Source organism: Danio rerio, chromosome 6 (genome assembly GCF_052040795.2).
Source record: "Danio rerio strain M-AB ecotype USA chromosome 6, GRCz13ab, whole genome shotgun sequence".
NCBI classification, from domain to species: Eukaryota; Metazoa; Chordata; class Actinopteri; order Cypriniformes; family Danionidae; genus Danio; species Danio rerio.
Genome location: NC_141026.1, coordinates 14976067 through 14993022, shown reverse-complemented (window position 1 = coordinate 14993022; position 16956 = coordinate 14976067). Strand labels below are relative to the sequence as shown.

General features: G+C 36.4%; 1 protein-coding gene across 4 annotated transcripts in view; it reads left to right on the top strand.

Annotated features, from left to right (window-relative positions):
• cacnb4b (calcium voltage-gated channel auxiliary subunit beta 4b) overlaps positions 1-5485 on the top strand; it is a 62011-nt gene extending 56526 nt beyond the window's left edge. For 2 of the 4 annotated variants that reach the window (XM_087256075.1, XM_087256076.1), the window contains one exon: positions 3433-5485. In XM_087256075.1, coding sequence (XP_087112201.1) covers positions 3433-3717 — 285 coding nt within the window. In that variant the 3' untranslated portion in view covers positions 3718-5485. 4 annotated transcript variants of the gene reach the window in all.
• Positions 5486-16956: the final 11471 nt, after the last annotated feature.

Below are 16956 nucleotides of genomic sequence, written 5' to 3'. Positions count from 1 at the left end.
ATTGCATTATTTAAAAAAAAATTTTTCTTTCCTTTTAAAAATAATTATATTTATGTAATGGGGAGAGAAAAAGTAGCACGAGTTCAGCAGATGGTGTATTCGAACCACGTCAAAACATGATGCTGTGTGCTTTACGAGATACGCCACTCACGCTGTAACCTGCTACGCTCTTCACTCACGTTGTCTCTGTCAATCAGGCATTGATTGGCGTTAACCATCAATAGCTATTTCCAACTAGCTGCGCTATTTGCACACTCCGAAATTGGCGAAATTGAAAACAGCCCTAAGTTCATACGGGCCCCTGGGCCTGTGCCCATAAGGCCCATTGGTTAATCTGGCCCTGGTCCCACTCATCATCAGTTCTCTTTTTTCACAGCAGATGAGTCAGTGTACTGTTTCATTTACTGAATAACTCAGGATATTGGTTTATTTCAAGTCAGAGGGGGTATATCCAATATGTTAGGACTTACTGAAGAGGCAAACCATTTCATGACAACTCCGTTATAATTAATGAACTAGTTTGATCGGTTTACTTAGAAGATCTGGTTAAATAAAATGATTCATTCGCGAATCGCTTTTTTATTTCAAATAACAAAAAATAAAATCACCAGAAAACAAAAATGAATAAAAGCTTGTTTTTTTATATATTCTGAAACCACAGTGCTGTATTATGTAGCCTATTATTTTTTCATCCTTATTAAGGTTATAAAATGTATTTTCTTGTTATAACTGGATTTTGTTAAGACAAATTTTCCTCATTAAGACATAATTTTTCATATAAGGGCCAGTTATAGGCTACATATTTATTTTTGTTTTTTATTTTGACATTACTGAACACTTTTCTAAAAAGAAAGTTTTAATATTGTTAAAACCATAATACTTTCATATCCCGATGTTTTACCACGATCATAATATATATATATATTTATATATTTTATATATTTTTATATTTATATATTTAAATAACTATAACACGGAGAGATGAGCAATGATTCCAAACAATTGCCAATGTTAGTGTGATTTTTACAATAAACTTTGTTTTCAGAAAATTGTTCAGCAATGCAAATAATGCTTATATCCTCAATTATGTTGTTCCATATAACCGGCTTCAATGATGAAAATATGTATTAACAAAAGCCTGTTATCACAAGAAAAAATTTTTAAAACATTATTAAGTGCAAAAAAATAATAGCCTGTGTGTGGCAGCATTGTGTCACCGTAAATGAGTCGGCCTGTCTGGTTTCACATTGAATTTTCATTTTTTGAAAATGAAATGAAAAAACGACTAATTTTTGTCTTTTAATATCTGTTTCTAAAATGAAAATCAAATGACAAAAAGATTCACTGACCAAGAAGCCACTAAGTTTTGTGATATAGTACGATTTTTTTTCTCTTTTGGGAAAGTATTTACACACTTGTTAAGGCCACGTGAAGAAATTTGTTCAATGTATAAAGCTCAAAGATTTATTTTGATTTGGGAATGATTTTTATCATCCTACTATTCATTTTGTTATTAAACATTTTAAAGGTTTAAAATCTGTTTTTGCCTTATAAATAATTTTATGTTTGTACTCTTGGGCTTTTTTTGCAGTCTTTATCTCATTGGACAGTGAGTTTACTTAACTAATAACACAAAACATACAAAAGTAACAAATGCATTACTTCACATGCTTTCATTAATCGGTATATACAGCATGTATAGCTCTGGGCTCAGAAAGTTCTCAAGATATAATTTTATCCTACACTTTTTAAAGGAAAATGAAGGTGTAGGTTCTATAGGTGGCTGTTAAATGCAGAGCTTCTCGATAAAAAAAGTGAAAAAACACCTGCAAGTTCTGAAAGAGATTAAACCTCAGTCGAGTAAGGAAAAGTAACTCAAAAGTAACTCAAAAGTGATATAATGCATTACTTTCCAAAAAAAGTAACACAATTTCATTTCTATTTTTGTACCCCTACCTCTTCCCCTTCCCATTGGTCCTTAAAACCGAGTGTGAAGGGGAAGGGCTTCAAATTTTACCTCTAAGAAATGGGATGGCACTACAACACCTGCACACGTCCTCATATGTCATTGTGAGCTCTTGCTTCATATGAGATCAGACGATCGCAACGGCTGTGGTTATTCCAGTTGTTATTTTTTGGTATTTATCTTCAGGAAATCACTGAAGGCAAATATTATGTTATCATAATGATCTAATGCTACCATCATGCTCTAAAAACCATTATGGTAAAACACGAACATGGTTAAGAATATATTAAAACATGTGCTTGTTCATTGTAAAAAAATTCCTAATAATGACAAAAAATAATAATTTGTGAATCTCCTTACTTCCGGGTTCTGCGATCCTGCTGTTGTGGCTATAGTATTCTGGGAATTTTGAGTGAGGTCCTGAAAAATATTTGTTTGAAGTTCTATCTACTCCTTCCACTTAGCCTTACGCCTTCAAGCTAAAGAGAATTGGGACACCCCTTCAGAAAATGCACAAAACGATAGTTAGGGGTAAGGGCAAGGGCTAAGGGGTAGAATTAGGATTGGGCCTTAGTTACTTTTTTGGGAGATGAACTCAGTATTGTAATGCACTACTTTTCAAAGTTACTTTCCCCAACACTGCTTGTCAAAAGATACAAATTTGGAGAGAAAAAAACCATAACAGTAAGTCTCCTATAGTTAATATCATCATAACTTTTTTATTTAATAAATGTATGTAATTCATTTTATTTAATAAATATCTTTTCTTCTAAAAACTGAACTGACTTGCCCAAAAGGCTTACTTTTACACTGCACTTTTCACCCCATAGACATCCATTCATATGCAAGCAAATTTTGCATACTGGAAACACAAGCTTGTGTTTCACATGATGCTGTGTTCAAATGTTCATGCTTGGTGAACTCTGACCTGCGAAAACCCATCATATGATTGCGTGAGACCAATAGAGGATCAAAATGTAACATCTCTGTACAGAAGTTTTAAATATGGAGCAATTGCTTGCTTTATCAACGCATAACCAACTTCATCTATGTCTTATTAACAAGCTTAAACTCTAGTGTGACTGCAGCTTAAGAATTTAGAAATTTTGCGAGCCCTGTGATTATTCATTTGACGAGAAGAGATCAGATGAAGAACCTATGACTATTTCTATCGGCTGGCCTGGGAACACCTCGGGATCTCTTTGAGGAGCTGGAAGAAGTGTCTGGCAGGAGGGAAGTCTGGGGTTCTCTCCTAAGACTGCTGCCTCCGCGAACCAGCCCCGGAAAAGCAGTAGAAAATGAATGAATGAATAAATTAATGAATGAATGAATGAAATAATTAATGATTTCTTGTGTGGCCCGGTACCAATTGATCCCAGTGGTTGAGGATCACTGGTCTAACTCAAATCCTGCTGTGTGTAAACAAAAATATTAATGTTTACTCTTATTTTCTACTTGTTCATCAGAATCAACAGGGGCAAAAAACACGGCACGCCAACCACACCGGGGACCACTCCACCCCCAATGAACGGCGCAACTTGATGACCTCAGACGAGAACTACCACAACGAACGGGCGCACAAGGGACGAAACCGGGGCTCCTCTGGCTCGCAGCACGGTGGCAGCGGTAGAGACCACCACTACATGGAGGAGCAGCAGGGCTACCAGGACCCCTACCAGGACACCTACAAGCCCCACCGCAACCGCAGTTCCCCGGGCAGCTACAGCCAGGACTCACGACACCGGCTCTGAGAAGCTCCGGCCCGTGTCCTCCTCCAAGCCTGAGCCACCGAGCCAAGATGGCTTCTGTCCAGAATTGTACACATCTTCCATTTGGTTTTCGTTTCATTAGGGTCTCCTGAGCTACAAAGCAGAAACTTTGTTTTTAACCCCTCCCGAACCTGTACCATCTGACCGAAGCCTGCACATCCACAAGCTTAACACAAGGCTCTCTGGGGAAAGGAGACCATTCGACATGCAATGCAGCAGAAACTTGACACTTGTTATGTTTTCACTTGTTAATATGCTTGTTGATTTTTGGTTTGGTCAATTCTGTTGCAAAAGGGCAGGTTTTCCTTCTACCAAGCAGCTGTTTTACTTTCAGATGGAATGGAATGATTGCTTGGCCCTAAAAAGCGAACGTTCTGTGAAGCTAGATTCAGCAGAGAATCAGAAAGTATATACTGAATAAGGAGCTCAGTTAGTCTTTGTTTGCCAGCATGTTACCTGACCGCATGCTTTCCCCTGTCATTAGTGCATAACTTGAGCGGACAGACCAGAAGATGACGCGCTGTGATCATTGCCCCAAGAAAAATGGCTGCCAAACTGGAACATTTCAATCCTAACGTAACACAAACCTACTGCCAGCTGTCTTTTGTTACAGAAATGGAATCTTAATACCTTGATCTTGGAGTTTTCCGATCTCATGCGAATGAATTTCCACATTATTTGAGCGGTAAATAGCCAGAATCCTAGATCCTAGATAGAGCCACTTTAGCATGATGCACTGCATTCTAGCACTCATTCGTTCTTTTTCTAGTTAGGAAGACAGCTTAAAGAGAACATTGGAATGCTGAACTAAAGTGTCGCCGTGATCTAGTCCTCAGTAGAGTTAGCAAGCATTCACAAGATTCATTTTCATTTGAAAGCTGAAATTGGAGCATTTTGGTAATTAGTTTACTTATAAAAAAGAGCATTTTCCTAAATGTAACTCTGGGATGGACAAGTTTATTTGAATCTTTGGAAGATGACTGGCTGCCTGTGCTCCACCCTGCCAACCGAGGCCAACGCCGTCCGGTCCACTTGAGTAGATACGCAGTGCCCTCCTCAGTGGCTCAAATGCTACAGACTCAACCCACCAAGTTGTCGTTCTTCTGCTCGTATGTTTTCAGCGTAAATAGGACAGTGCGAGGACAAGTAGATCCTCAAAAAGTGGAAGCTTTCAGACCCAAGGCCTTGGCACACCATGGATTTCCTCGCCTGCATATTCCTGCCTTATTGATTTATGCTAGTTTGTGCATTTTCAGAAGAATACATTTGAAAGAAAAAACAAACTGAGGACCGCATTCTGTATGCATTTGTCTATGAGCATGCTTCTCTGTTAATTATATAATGAGGATGAATGAACATGAGGAATCTGGCAGTCGATGCCCATTTGACTAAATGAAAAGAAGAAGAAAAAAACTCATCTCTGAATTTGCTGCCTGAGACAATCAGATGGAACTTCTCTGTAAAACCGGAACGTTGTTCATCCCTTTCCCGTCATCCCGCTCTCTTTCCCGTTTCACAGCAGCTTCATCTGAGCTCCAGATTAAAAGAATAAAAATGTGTCCATTCTTTTCCTTTTTTTGTGAAAATTAAAGATGGAAATGCAAAACTGCATGCATATCATTTTAATTTATTACAAATTTGACAGAAAACTAATGTTTTATGGAATATAATTGTGTAAAAGGCAAATCTAGCAGTATTTCAGTTCTTTTACAAAAAAGAAAAGAAGAAAAAATAAATGGTCATTTTGAAACTTGGTTGTACGTCTTCATTCATCAGAGATTTCTGGAGTCATCTGTGAATTTGGAAAAGTTGATGCATGTAAACTTCTGCAAGATTTGAAACAGAAATTTCAGTTCACATCATTCATTCATTCATTCATTTTCGTTTTTGGCTTAGTCTCTATGTCAATCAAAGGTCGCCACAACGGAATGAACCGCTAACTTATCCAGCATATGTTTACGCAGCAGATGCCCTTCCAACTGCAACCCATCACTTGGAAACACCATACACACTCATTCACACACATACACTACAGACAATTTTAGCTTACTCAATTCACCTACAGCGGTAGGACTGGTAGGGGAAACTGGAGCACAAGAAGGAAACCAACACAGGGAGAACACGCAACACTGAAATCCAGCCAATGCTCAAAACAGCAACCTTCTTGCTGAGGTGACAGCGTTACCCACTGCGCCGCCACCCCTAAATTGGTGTTTAGAAAGTAAATTCAATTTGAATGTTCATTCATTCATTTTGTTGTCAGCTTATGTAACTTTATTAGTATGGGGTTGCCACAGTGGAATGAACCGGCAACTTATCCAGCATATGTTTTACGCAGCGGATGGGAAACACCCATACACTCCCATTCACACACACTGCATCAATTCACATAAACAGCATGTCTTTGGACTTGTGGGGGAAACCGGAGCACCTGGAGGAAACTTATGCAAACTCCACACAGAAATGCCAACTGACCCTGCCCAGGGTCGAAAGAGTGACCTACTTGCTGTGAGGCGATCGTGCTAGCCACTGTGACAGCCCTTGATTTGAATGTTAACTAAACCTACACGATCACAGTAATAGGAGTATTTGTAATTGGTTACTTTACACCACTGATCATTACTTTAAGAAATGAAGGTCAGTCAGTCCGAAAAATTGGAAAATCTTTAAAAGTGTCCTCAAGTGCACACAAAAACCATCAAGTGATACAAAGAAGCTGGCTCACATGCGGACCGCCCCAGGAAAGGAAGACCAAAAGTCACCTCTGCTGTGGAGGATAAGTTCATCCGTCACCAGCCACAGAAATCGCAGGTTAACAGTAGATCAGATTAGAGACCAGGTCAATGCCACACAGAGTTCTAGCAGCAGACACATCTCTAGAACAACTGTTAAGAGGAGACTGTGTGAATCAGGCCTTCATGCTAGAATATCTGCTAGGAAACCACTGCAACAAGCAGAAGAGACTGGTTTGGGCTAAAAAAACACAAGTAATAGGCATTAGACCAGTGGAAATCTGTGCTTTGGTCTGATGAGTCCAAATTTGAGATCTTTAATTCCAACCACCGTGTCTTTTTGCGATGCAGAAAAGGTGAACGGATGGACTCTTCACGCCTGGTTTCCACCGTAAGGCATGGAGGAGGAGGTGTGATGGTGTAGGGGTGCTTTGCTGTTGACACTGTTGGGGATTTAATCAAAATTGAAGGCATACTGAACCAGCATGGCTACCACAGCATCTTGCAGCGGCATGTTATTCCATCTGGTTTGCATTTAGTTGGACCATCATTTATTTTTCAACAGGACAATGACCCCAAACACACCTCCAGGGTGATGGGGTGCTGCTCCAGATGGCCTGGCCTCCACAGTCACCGGACCTGAACCCAATCGAGATGATTTGGGGTGAGCTGGACTGCAGATGGAAGGCAAAAGGGCCAACATGTACTAAGCATCTCTAGGAACTCCCTGAAGACTGTTGGAAAACCATTTCAGGTAACTACCTCTTGAAGCTCATCTAGAGAATGACAAGAGTGTGCAAAGCAGTAATCGAAGCAAAAGATGGCTACTTTGAAGAACCTACAATATGACATTTTCAGTTGTTTCACACTATTTTTTGTAATAATAAATGTGTTATAAAATAAAGTTTTAACAGTTTTTCATGCGAGAATGTTGTTGTTTTAAACTCAAGTCTGTGGTTTATTTATTAAGATAATACGTATTTTAAAATGTTGTTTTGAAAATGCGGAGATATGTGACCTCTACGGTGGCCCATATGGGTGCCCAATATTCTTGAATCCGTCTAAAGCAGGTTGGTCACTCTGACATTTAAGCTGACTTTGAAATCATTTTGTGTGTTTAACAGTCTTTGGTTACGTGAATCAATTATTTTTGTTCCAATTTACGTTTTGGTTAAGCACAAAGTTATGTTTATTAAATATTATTTAATATTTCCATGTTACCTTATAAAATGAAGGTGCAGTGCACCCAAAAATGGAAAACAACGGGACAGTTTAATGCACTGAACAGTCTGAAGAAACTGGTTAGGTTATTTACTTCACAAAATAATTTGTCTAAAAATAAATAAACATAATAATCATATAGTGTGTGTGGAGTTGTTCTTGGTCAATTGCAGTACTGTATTTAGATGCACAGTAACTGATTTTCCCCCAAAATTCATTATAAAATCTACAGTAACATACTGTTAACCATGTTCACAGTATAGAAAAGTTGAAAATACATTATTATACTGTGAAAACAACAATATATACAGTAATGCACTGTGCACAACTTATACAGTAAAAAACTGTTGAGAAATGCAGTATAATACTGTGAAAACAACAGAAATCATTTACAGTGTATATAACTCCACATGTGTTCATTCATAGTTTTGATGCCTTCAGTGTGAATCTACAATTTTCATAGTCATGAAAATAAAGAAAACTCTTTGAAGGAGAAGGTGTGTCCAAACTTTTGGTCTGTACTGTATGTGTATATATACATATACATGAAGTATAATACAGTTTACTATAGTGTGGTTCAAATGTATTTCATGTGTTTTTTATGCGTATATTAAAATAATGTGTACATGTTTAGGCCTATGATAGGGAAAAAAATCTTTGTCCGAGCTTTTGACAGAAAATGTACAAGTTCTCACTAAAATGCAATTCCTGTTTCAAACAGTAGGGAGCAGTGTCGTCTTAAATCTCTCCATCCACCCGACCCTCATATTAGCAACCTTTTCTCCTCCCTCAACCTTACCCCTCCCCTTCCTCTTAAACCTTGATTAAAGGCACTTTGTAGTGTAGTGTAGTGCTGTGCGCACTTCATCTGCCTTATTTGTTGATAAATGGACACGATTTTATTCTGAGTGAAATACCTAATATAATATTAAGATCAATATTAACCCAAGATAAATCTCTAAAACAAGCTAATAAATATAATGTGTCTTTTCTTTTTTTCCAAGAGCTCTATTATCGAATTAAGAACAATATTTATTTCCTTCCCAATACCTCCCAAAGCTAAAGAAGGATATTTTAAAATGTTCAATGATATTATACCCATCTGCAGAATTTCTTACACATAGATTTAATTTTGATCACAACAATTGTACATTCTGTGAGGTTGACATTGAAACGACTGCACATTTATGTTCTGAATGTTTATATATAGCAGAACCTTTTGGTCTGATTCATTCCAGTGGTTAAAGATTTCTCTCAAGTTGTCCTCCCAATTTTCTAAAAATTGTATTTTCTTTGGTTTATAGGGAAATATGTCAATATTCAATTTGTACTAAACAATATTCTAATTTGGGGGAAATGTAATATTCATAAATGCAAGTGACTCAAAACAAAACCACTTTTTTTTTTAGTTTTCCAAAAGGAATTTTGATTATACTGTAAATATTTAAAGTTGCTACAATTAAAATGTGGAAGAAGACTGTTTAGTTTATTGAAAAAAAAATAAATTAATAGAAGACCTGGTGTAAATGTTTTTTCTTTCTTTCTTTTAGTTGTGTTTGTGTGTCTATTCTGTGGTTTAAGTGTATATTTTTGTATTACTATTTTATTGATGTCATTATTTGTGCTCTTTTCTATAAATGGGGATGAAAGTTTTTAAAATTTTGTCTTATTGAAATTGTGTTATAATGCAATAAAAAAATAATGTGTAGTGTCGAGACCTAGACATCATGTTAAACACTGAAAATATAATCGCATTTTATGTCTGTGGTTCATCAGTCTGTCATTTTATCAGCCTGACTACAAAAAACACCTCATTCAAAGATGTAGAACTCACAGTTATGGAGACTACTGAGGGATGTAAACAATAACAATGGTCCTAATGCATTTCCTGAATTATCTTTTTTTAAATTTTAAACAATTGAAATTTTTTAAAAGCCTCTAAGAATCCAAAATGAGCCACATATTGAAAAATAATGGTATGGCAGCCGTTTAACATTATGATTAAATTGCCTTACAGTTACGAAATAGTTTGGCGACAAGCAGGTAATGTTCATGGGCCAATGACATCAACACATTAAAATGATCTGTCTGGCCGAATAAATGAATTAAAGATATAAGACTCCATATATTCTTCAGTAGAGTTATTCATGTGAGAAAATTTAAGTAGCACGGGTTCTATTAATCTGCTGTTTCATGCATAGCACTTGGAAATAAGTGCATTTGCTGTGCTCATTACGTCAACACCTACTTTTTAAGGAAAGTGCTCTTTGTGGTTGCCAGGCAACATTCAATTTTCCCTCTTCATTGTGCCCATATTAGAAATGGCCACATGGATGGAACTGCATCATGAAAATAAAAAAGCTGCATGCTCAGCGCTAATAATAGCAGAATAATACAAAGTGGGAGAAAATTGGTGAATATCGAGAGTTATTCAAAACAGTCAAGTTTTACTAGATTCATTCACCAAAAATTACCCATTATTTTACTCATACTCATAATTATTTTACTCATCATTTATTTTATATTAGAAGTTTATATAGAAAATAACATAGGTAATGTTGTTGCATTTGTCATGCCAAAACCTGCCGATTCAAATGTCGATGCACACATTTTGATTCAGTTCTTGATTCAGTTGTAAGGCAAGGCAATTTTTTGTATAGCACATTTCATACACAATGGTATTTTAAGTGCTTTACATAAACAAGAACAAAAGAGATTATACTTATATTAGGTATTATACTTGATAAGGGAATAAAAACAAAGAATAAAATGACTAATAATGTGTGAAAACAGGTTATAAAAGAATTTAAATGAAAAGAAAGACATAATAGTGTGATCTGTCGTAGCACAGTGCTCATTCAGTAAAGGCACAGCTAAACAGATGTGCTGTGAGTTTTGATTTGAATGTGCTTAATGTTGGAGCACATCTGAACAATTCTGGAAGTTTCACCCTGCTTTGACTGCAACTCTTGAAAGTTCTAGTTTATATGATCCTAAAGATCTGAGTGACCTGTTAGGTTTGTGTTCAGAGAGCATTTCTGTAATGTATTGAGGTTTCAGGCCATTTCGGGATTTATATACAAGAAATAATACTTTAAAATCTATTCTGAATGTAACTGGGAGCCAGTGTAAAAACCTGAGGACAGGTGTGATGTGCTTCGATTTGCTGGTTCTGGTTCCTAGCAGCCGCGTTCTGAATGAGCTGCAACTGTCTGACTGTTTTTGGGAAAGCCAGTGAGGAGGCCGTTACAGTAATCCACTCTGCTGCTGATAAAAGCATGAACAAGTTTCTCTAAGTCCTCACTGGAAACAGCATCTAATTCTTGCAATGTTTTTGAGATGATAGTATGCTGATTTAGTTACTCCTTTAACATGCTAAAACTCAGATCTGACTCCCGAGTCACACCCTAACCCTAGCCAGATTTAAACAAATGTATTCATATTGCTAAAAAAGAAATAAAATAAAATAAAAAAATATCTTAAACATCAGTTTACAAATGGTGAATTCAAAAGAGCCACAGACCTTATGCTAATATATTACATGCCCGAATATGAAACAAATAAAACTCTACACACAAAACTTTTTAATTTAACACAGGCTCTCCAGTGTTCAAAACGTTGCATTCATTTCTTTCTAGAAGCTGTGTGTTTACAGGATCCTTGGTTCACGTAAGCCATTTATCATACAAATACTGCAGGAACATTACTTAAGTTCACCCACACACAAGATACACACTGTTTCATTTATCAATAATTAATAATTACTTATCATTTTAGCACTTGTAGCACTTAAGTTACATTGTTTTAATTAAATGAATACACAGATATTTCATATGTGATGTGTGACTTGCATTTTAAAACAGAGTTAATTTGATATTCATTTATTCATTCTTTTTTTTTCGGCTAAGTCCTCTTATTCATCAAGGGTCGCCAAAGCCAAATAAACCGCCAACTTATCCACCATATGTTTTACACAGGGCATGCCCTTCCAGCTGCAACCCACTTGGAAACACCCATACACACTCATTCACACATACACTACGACCAATTTAGTTTACATTTACATTTAGTCATTTAGCAGACGCTTTTATCCAAAGCGACTTACAAATGAGGACAAGGAAGCAACTTACACAACTATAAGAGCAACAATGAATAAGTGCTATAGGCAAGTTTCAGGTCTGTAAAGTCTAAGAAGGAAAGTATTACTAATTTTTTTTATTTATTTTTTTTTGGGTACAGTTAGTGTGATATCCAGAGAGGCAATTGCAGATTAGGAAGTGTAGTGGAGAGTAAATAGTTGAGTTTTTAGTCGTTTCTTGAAAGTAGCGAGTGACTCTGCTGTTCTGATGCAGTTAGGGAGTTCATTCCACCAACTGGGCAGATTGAGCGTGAGCGTTCGCGAAAGTGATTTCTTCCCTCTTTGGGATGGAACCACGAGGCGACGTTCATTCACAGAACGCAAGTTTCTGGACGGCACATAAATCTGCAGAAGTGAGAGCAGATAAGAAGGAGCAAGGCCAGAAGTCACTTTGTAGGCAAACATCAGAGCTTTGAATTTGATGCGAGCAGCAACTGGCAGCCAGTGCAAACGGACAGGCAGCGGAGTGACATGTGCTTGTTTAGGTTCATTGAAGACCACTCGTGCTGCTGCGTTCTGGAGCAGCTGAAGAGGCTTGATAAAGTTAGCTGGAAGCCCAGCTAGTAGAGAGTTGGAGTAATCCAGTTTGGAGAGAACAAGAGCTTGAACAAGGAGTTGAGCTGCATGTTTAGATAAGAAGGGTCGGATCTTTCTGATGTTATAGAGTGCAAATCTGCACGATCGAGCAGTTAATTTAGTTTATTCAATTCAACTATATTGCATGTCTTTGCACTGTGGGGGAAACCAGAGCACCCTGGAGGAAACCCACGCCAACACGGGGAGAACATGCAAACTCCACACTCCAACTGACCCAGCCGGGACTCGAACCAGCGACCTTCTTGCTGTAAAGCTACAGTGCTAACAACTGAGCCACAGAGTCGCCAAATCAAAAGTATCTTTGATTTGTGTATTGTACCCAAGAATTTTTAAAAAGTTGTGTAAAAATGTTTCTCAAGGGTTGTGATAAACCTAATCTCTCTGTGGTGGGGTCTTGTTTTTTGCTTTGAAATAAGATTATTTTTACTTACCCAACGCATTGGCATTTTTTTATTTATTTTTGCTTGTTTAAATGAGAAACTCACTTAATTTTGACATTACTTCTGAAAGCAAGACCATTTTAAGCTTCTTGATTTAGAAACAAGACAGAAACTTAAGCAACTTTTTTCATTTTTGTAGTACTTTTGAATCAAGTAATATTGAAAAAGAGGACTTCTTCTATAATGAAATCTATCCTTTTATTTAGGTGTCTAATTTGTGCACTTCATCTATCGCTGCTACTTTACATACTATTTATGTATCTTTTAAGTTCAAACATGCGTAGCTTTTGAAAAGATACTATTCCAGCGACAGCTTTTCTACATTTATTTCTAATTTTTCTGAGAACTAAAATAAAAAATTACATGCAGAAATGGAGGAGTGCGCACACAGACCTGACTCTCTTGGCAAAGCAGCATAAACATTACATAAGCTGCATTGCCTCCTCTCACTGACACTGGCCCGAGGGAATGCTCATCCATCTATATTTAAAAATAAGATACATATAACCCTGTACTGTAGGCTGCAGACTGGAACATCCTTTGTGTAGATCAAGCAAAATGGGATATATTTAGCACAGAGGTCTCTAAAATAAAGTTGAAAGCAATAATCGATTTTCATGCTTATTTTTAAACATACAGTTGAAGTCAAAACTATTTGCCTTCCTGAATTATTAGCCTTCCCATATATATATATATATATATATATATATATATATATATATATATATATATATATATATATATATATATATATTTTTTTTTTTTTTTTTTTTTTTTTTTTTAATTTTGTTTTTTATATCCAATTTCTGTTTAATGTAGAGATTTTTTTAGATACATTGCTAAACATAATAGTTTTGGTAACTGATTTCTTTTATCTTTGCCATGATGATAGTATATGATATTTTACTAGATTTTTTTTAAAGATAGTAGTCAGCCTAAAGGTGCAGTAAGTTTGACACCCAGTGGTTAAACTAGGTATTGCATTCCTGAATCAAAACACATGCAAGCGCAGGTTGCCAAATTGAGGACCAACCAGGCTTATTTAAATTGTGTTCTATATAAAATCAATGGCACACGATAGAAGAAATATTTTCATATTTAAAGGATTCCTAACCAATACCTCGAATTGATATATTAGAAACGGCACCAAAAAGTTTGTTGTCGACCAAACTGTACAACAGGAAGAAGAAGAAATCGTCATTCTCGCCATTATATGGATTTACTTTCATTGGCAAGACACTGGCCTCACAGCTCCATGAATTTCAGCTCCTTTAATGATCCGCAATCGGTAAATGTAGCTTGTGTGGATGCTACTGTTACTGTGACTAAAAAAATAGCTTTGCTACTGAAAAGCTATTTGATTTAGAAAGGAGTGACGCCACCGCCACGCCACTGAGAAATGCAGTTAAGTTAGTAAGGTCAATAATTGTTGGGAAACTATCGTCTAACACTGTTATTTGCTAATTCAGTGGTTCTCAAAGTGGGGGTCTGGACCCCCCGAGGGGTCACAGGGCAATGAAAGGGGGTCGCCTGGTGATTTCCAAAAATCTATTTATTTTTATTAAACCATAAGAATTAACATATTTTATCCATAACTATACTGAAAATAAAAATAGTCGTTTATAGTTACTATATACTATATAGTTACTATAGTAGCTTTTAGTTACTAGTTCTATTGGATTGCGACCCCTGAGGTAATTGCATTATATTAAAGGCAGCAATAGCGTCAGATGCATTTTGATTTTATAACATCAGGTTATACTTTCTGGCACATTTAAAGCACTGACACAAATTTAATTGGTGTGTCTGTGTTATTGCATGCAAGGTTTCTGTATTTATAACCACCTCAGAGGATATTGGGGGTCGCGAGTCACTGGCATTGTTTTTTTGGGGGTCGCGGGCTGAAAAGTTTGGGAACCCCTGTGCTAATTAATAACCTCATGTGAAACTCTGAATCTGCATCTCATTTAGTTTCGGAGTCTGCTACTGTCCACCTGAGGTCGCATTTCGGGCACGGATGCATGCTGTGAGAGCCATTCTGAATGCATGAAATACACGGTTTTCCACCAAGGCAACCAGGCGTGCTGAAATATAATTGGCTAAACTGGCATTGGGGAGTTAAAAAAACCAAAGCAAACAAGTTCCAGCACGTAACAGACATTTCAAAGCAGAATATCTGACTTCAGCATGGTTTTTCAAATAAAAATATGTTCACTTAGCATGTTTCTTGAATATTTGCAAACATATTATGATATTTTTACGCTTTAGAAGAGTCAAAAACATAAACTGCACCTTTAGTAAAACAAATAAGGTTAAAAACAAATCAAATCAAATCACAAAAATAAATAAAACTACAAATAAAAATACATAAACCAAATAAAAAAATACAGTTTACAAATAAAACTACATAAAAATAAACAAATTAAACAAATCCCTTGCTCTATTAAACATTATTTGGAAAAAGAAAAAAAAGAAAATCACAGAAGAACTAATGATTTTGACTTTATCTGTATATAATCTAGCTCTATAGTCCAACATAAAGCGGATTACACAACGCATGTGCTGTTATGAATGCAAACTATTAGAGAGATGGCAGTGCAGCAGCATAAGCACAGATGGTCACACATTTGGGCTTCACGATGAGTCCAGTCACCTCAACATGAGCGTGAAGAAACCAAGCCTGTTACCACATGTCCAGCCTCTCTCTTTCTGTCTCTGCCTGTTTACTGAAGCTCAGAGTTCCTAAAAGAAGTATGAATACTTGTCGTAAAGCCTGCATGTCAGTGCACAACACTAATGAAATGATTATTGTAGCACTTAAATGATTAGTTCACCCAAATGTAAATTTTGCCACAATTTTATGAAGCGAAACGATCATCCTGTGCTAGAAACTATATTTGACCGCCACTCCAAACATGAAATCAAATAATCAGATTTTGAATAAACGTTCCCAAACTTTTTTCAGTGGATTAACTTGCATGGATTAACTGCTCACCAAAAGAATAACAATGTGCGCTAGCAAAATAAACATTGTCAATTTTGATGACAGTTCACAATGTACATTCCTGAACCCTTATGTGCATATTGGAGGCGCTAGTCATTAATTGGATGAACATGCAGCATGTGGTCTTGTTTTCATAATGGCTTAAGCATTGCACATCCTCATTTGTAGGTTTTACAGATGGTACTAGCATGTTTTTCCTCAATGGACTTTCTTTTGGACTCTCTGTCCCCTTTTGGCTGTCTATCATGGGGTCCTTCAATGGTGACGTTCATATTGAAGTAAAGTTAATCATTGTGTATTGACTACAACTACAGGAGTTTACTGCTATGTCCTTGATAAATTTAATATCTTCCTCAATTATGCAATTTTCTTATCCTACTTTTGTTATTTGCCTGTTCAACCTGGCAAAACAGGTCTCAAAAATGTATTTTAACACTATACAGTTATTCAGCTGGAATCATATGAAGCTTCAAGAACATTTTTGCGCAGCGTAACATTGTAAAATTTGCCTATTTCTTCCATGTCAGATCATTGTAAGCCTTTACTATAAGCAGTTCAATTGCATTCTGACTGGTTATTCTCCAACGAATCACAGCACGAATGCCATGCCGTATTGAAGTTACTTAGCAAGTAAACAATTCAAACCAAGAAGTATCACAAAGACGCCGGCTGTAATTTCGTTACATTTCTCAAATATTTCCAAATGAAATGGATTATTTATTTATCATCAAACTAACACTACCTGACAATAGTCTTGTCACCTATAGAAGTTGTAGGTACAACAAGTAATAACTTGACTTCTAGTTGATCTTTTGGTATAAGAAGTGGCTTCTATAAAAGGCAAAGGCCTCTAAATTACGCTTATTTTACCAAAATAAAAATGATCATGCCTTGATTTTTAATGATTTAATTAGGAATGTAAGATCTGACTTTAAGTCTTGTCACTTAACAGAAATAATGTACAGTAAAGAATATAAAGTCATGGTGCAGTGTGAAAATAATTAATATTGTGTGACTCCCATGAGCTTGGACGACTGCATCCATTCAAATAACTTATTAAGTCATCTGGAATGGCAAAGCAAGCGTTGT